General features: G+C 55.6%; 1 protein-coding gene across 1 annotated transcript; it reads right to left on the bottom strand.

Annotated features, from left to right (window-relative positions):
- Nucleotides 1–258: 258 nt before the first annotated feature.
- LOC136482327 (uncharacterized) lies at nucleotides 259–2,833 on the bottom strand. Its single transcript, XM_066479538.1, has one exon. The coding sequence runs from the start codon at nucleotides 2,687–2,689 to the stop codon at nucleotides 335–337; it is 2,355 nt and encodes a 784-aa protein (XP_066335635.1). The 5' UTR covers nucleotides 2,690–2,833; the 3' UTR covers nucleotides 259–334.
- Nucleotides 2,834–4,419: the final 1,586 nt, after the last annotated feature.

The following is a 4,419-nucleotide window of genomic DNA, read 5'->3' as shown; positions in this document are numbered from 1 at the left end:
TTTAATTAGTAATAATAAGATGTTAATATTTCACCGTATCAAGGCACGGACATATTTCCTAGTCCTATCGTAATCCCGGCACAGGTAAGTAAAGGTGTTATCCTTCTACTAGGTCTTTCTGTATGAACTCTCGTTTGTTTCACTCCATTTTATCCTGCAACGACACTATATGTGACACATATATTGCCATACTATATATGTATGACAGAATGACACTTTTTTTTTTGGTCAAATGAAGCAATGCAATAACCACGCGACATAAAACAAAACACCGAAAGGATAGCTGCATTCGAAATAAAGCAAACAATGGTCAACGTCATATATAATGGATCGATCAAACAGTACCGGGAGCAGGTGGATGCTGCTGCTCCTCCTCCTCCGGCCGGGCAATGCCGGTGTGGGTGGTGATCGCCCAGAGCACGGTGATGAGCTCAGCGCCCTGCGCCAGCGCCTCCTTGTGCGACTTGACGTGCAGCTCGCCGGCCGTGGGCGCCGCGTACACCACCACCTCCGTCCACAGGTCGCCCAGCAGCCTCCACACGGCCTCCCGCGCGCCCTCCTTGTACCTTTCGATCAGCACCTTCCCCAGCCTCGCCCCTTTCTCTAGCACCGTCATCGTCATCGCCGCCGCGGCGGAGGTGGAGCGCCCGGCCATCTCCATCAGCTTGGCGCACCGCGCCGCCTCCCCGCCGCCGTAGTACCCGCACCTCCCCATCTCCTTGGTCAGCTCCTTCTTCATCTCCTTGAACAGGACCTCCGTCCCGTCCTTGTCGTCGGGGAGGAGCTCCGGGTGGAGGGCCACCAGGTAGGCACAGTACCCCGACAGAGACATCGCCGCCGTGCGCCCGGGCTCTGGCGGCGCGTGCTGCTGCCGCCGCCCGCACCTCGCCTCCAGCATCGCCGTGGCGACGTGCCACGTCAGCATCACCTCAGCGACGCCGCCGCCGCACGCCCACGCGAGCTCGTCCGACCGTACGCACCTGAGGTGGTCGTCTTTGTACAGCGCCGCCGTGCCGTTGGTGAGCGCGGCGCCGTTGGCGAGGCGCTCCATGATGAGTTTCATGGCCTCGCTGTGTACGGCCGTGCTCGGCAGCGGCAGGCGGCCGAGGAACCAGAGCAGGGAGAACTGCTTGATGGCGAGGGCGGGGTGGGTGTTCTTCAACAGGAGGACGCCGGTGATGACCCGGCGGAGGACGCCGGCCTCGGCGCGCCGCTCGTGGCCGGAGGTGTGGTAGCACAGCAGCGACACCGTGAACCAGTTGGAGAAGAGGAACACCACGTACTCGGAGACCTCCTCGTAGGCGACGGCGAGGACGAGCAGGACGGTGGTGGTGAGGTCGATGACGCAGAAGAGAAACGTGGTGGACTTGTGCACGCTGCCGAGCACGTACCGCGCCGTCGCCACCACGTTGCCGGACGTGAAGAAGTTGTCGCACCGGAGGCTGCGCACGGCGTAGGCCACGTCGCCGTTGCCGGAGAGGACGAGCACGAGGAGGCACAGCGCCAGGACCACGACGGGGAACAGCACGTAGTTGTGCGCGAAGAAGAAGGGGCTGGCGAACACCACGGGGACCACGGAGTGGTAGTTCTCGCACAGGAATTCGACCTCGTCGGCGAACACCTGGAAGGCGTGCTCGCCGGCGCTGTAGCCCGTGTCTGCAGGCTCCTCCAGCAGGCCATGGAAGATGAGGCGTTGGCAGTCGGCGGCCTCGGCGCCGCTGATGGGGTACCCCTCCAGCCTCCGGCGGAGCAGCTTGAAGAGCGCGAAGGAGAGGCAGAGCCTCTTCAGCCTCGGCTCGCTCGAGAGCAGCTGGTCGGAGTCGGCGAGCCTCCAGACCCTGCCGACCGTGACGACGGCGGACGAGTCGCCGCCGGCGGCCGCCTTCTTTTCTTCGAGCTCCAGCTTGAGTTTGTGCTTGTCAAGCTTGTAGCCCTTGGGGCCGGCCTTGTTCTTGTCGATCAACTCCTCTTCGCCCATGACGGCGTAGTTGCAGTGCCTCAGAAGCTCTGACTCTGACCGCTCTGGCTGCTGCTCCTGTTGGAGCTCCAGCATCGGTGGCATGTAGGCGGCCACGAGCTGGGGGTTCTTGCCGTAGGCGAAGGAGCGCTTCCCCACCTCGATGGCCACCGACCTCTGCACGAACTTGGCAGCCACGAAGACCCAGAGCATGCCATACAGGGACTTCTTGCCGGCGCTCCTCAGGTTGAAGAAGACGAGGCTGCCCAGCCAGACGACCCTGGTGGCGCGTTGCACCATGGCCGAGTATCCCTGCGTGCCGCCGCCGGCGGCGGTGAGCAGGATCGCCTCCACCTTCTTGCGGAGGAGCTCCACGAGGAGCATCCACATGAGGATGATCCGGGCCCGCACCGACAGGTCCTCCACCTTGCTGGCGGCGCTCGTGCTCTTAGCCTCGGAGAAGAGGTACGACATGGCCGGGAGGAAGAGGGACAGCGCGGCGGAGAAGAAGAGGCGGATGCTCGGGTTGAGCGTGGCGCTCACGTCGGAGTAGCGGCTGAAGATGTTGAGGATGACGAAGAACACGGCGAGGGCGAACATGACCACGGAGGTGGCAACCAGGGGGGCCTGGTTCCCCCGTAGATCGGCCTCCGCGTAGAAGATGGTGAGGTTGTACACCAGCAGTGTTTTGTTACTAGCGCCGCAGAAACTTGAGTTGCTGCTGTTGAACATCTTCGAAACACCCCAACTACCAGCACCTGCTCCTCGTCGTACCAGACGACGACGACGACGACGACGGTGATGATGATGTACGTGGCGGCCGGAGAGCTAGCTAGCTTGGTTCGATGATCCAAATGGTACTGTCACTTGCATGCATGCCTGCATATGAAGCAACTATAAAGGGAAGCACAGACTAGCTAGTTAATTATAGTGACGCTTCCCTTTTGTCCTTTATTCCTTGCTTGCCCTAGTAGCAATGAATAGCGCGCGTGCATGGGAATCTGGCGTATAAAGCGAAAGAGCACTGAGCATTGAGATGCTCAACCGGGATCCTGTGAGCCAACCCGGGGGGTGGCAATCGATGGGAATAGTAGTAAGGGTGTTCATGCTTAGAACTAGACTTTCCTTTAGTCTTCATGCTTCGCTCGCTCAAGATCACCAATTGAGGGTTAAGATGTTGCCCAACTTCTTGTAACGTTGTGATTCAAGAGATCGGGTCCTATACTCCTACAGTCAGTTCAACGCAGCTTCCCTCGGTGTTCGTTTGCATTGACAACACTCTCCTAAGACAGTAAGGCCTTCCATTCCTGAGTCAACTACCGGTGCACCTGACGCCACTCTTCGTTCGATTCACTACTGGAAAAATGTACTTTGCTGAGTGCCTGAGACTTTGCCGAGTGCTTTTTATCGGGGCACTCGGTAAAGAAATATTTTGCCGAGTGCCGCACTCGGCAAAATAAAGCACTCGGCAAAGGTGGCTTTACCGAGTGCCAGGCACTCGGCAAAGCCTCGCTCTCGGCAAATCTGGGCTTTGCCGAGTGCCCCACTCGGCAAAAGGTGGCCGGCCGTGACGGCGACAACCTGCCGTCAGATTTTGCCGAGTGCCTAACGGATGACACTCGGCAAATTTTTTTTTATTATTTTTAAAAACTTATTTTGCCGAGTGTAAGCGTTGGACACTCGGCAAATTTTTTTTTTAATTTTTTAAAACTTATTTTGCTGAGTGCCAGCGTCAGGCACTCGACAATTTTTTTTTATTTTTGAAAATCAACTTTGCCGAGTGCCCTCTGGGCCGGCACTCGGCAAAGTCGACTTTGCCGAGTGCCCCCCATGGCACTCGGCATTTTTTTTATTTTGGGCCCAAAATTTTTTCTGTGGCCTTGTGACAGTATTTCAAACTCTATTTTAAAATTTGGGGCAATTTTGACTTTTTTGATATATTTCATTAGTTTATTTCGTTTCGTCTAAATTTTTGGGATATTTCAAATTTGAACTGCAGGTACATGGAATAATAGACTTTGGTCATCCAAAAATTGATACTCATGATATTTAGGGTATGTTTAGGCCGTATCCAGGAAGTCACATGAAATCTCGAGCATCTCGTTGACGTAACATATCGAGGTACTTGTCGGAAATGTGATTTTAAATTATATAAAATGCAAACGAAGTCCGAAAATCACGAAACTTGTCGAGGCGTCGTGTTATCACATGTGGACGCTGTGGTAAAAATTGTAAAGGTTTCGAGCAAGTTGTGACGTCGGATGCCGAAAACCCAGACATCTCCACATGTGATCACGATCAGTGGAGATTTTCAGCAAAGTGGGCTTTGCCGAGTGCCGGCCCAGGGGGCACTCGGCAAAGTTGATTTTCAAAAATAAAAAAAAATTGCCGAGTGCCTGGCGCTGGCACTCGGCAAAATAAGTTTTAAAAAATTAAAAAAAAAATTTGCCGAGTGCTCAAGG

Source organism: Miscanthus floridulus, chromosome 9 (assembly GCF_019320115.1).
Source record: "Miscanthus floridulus cultivar M001 chromosome 9, ASM1932011v1, whole genome shotgun sequence".
NCBI classification, from domain to species: Eukaryota; Viridiplantae; Streptophyta; class Magnoliopsida; order Poales; family Poaceae; genus Miscanthus; species Miscanthus floridulus.
This window is presented reverse-complemented; position numbering and strand designations above follow the sequence as displayed.

Excerpts from the sequence above, each read along its gene's own strand:
- LOC136482327 (XM_066479538.1), bottom strand. The coding sequence starts at position 2,689 with ATGTTCAACAGCAGCAACTCAAGTTTCTGCGGCGCTAGTAACAAAACA.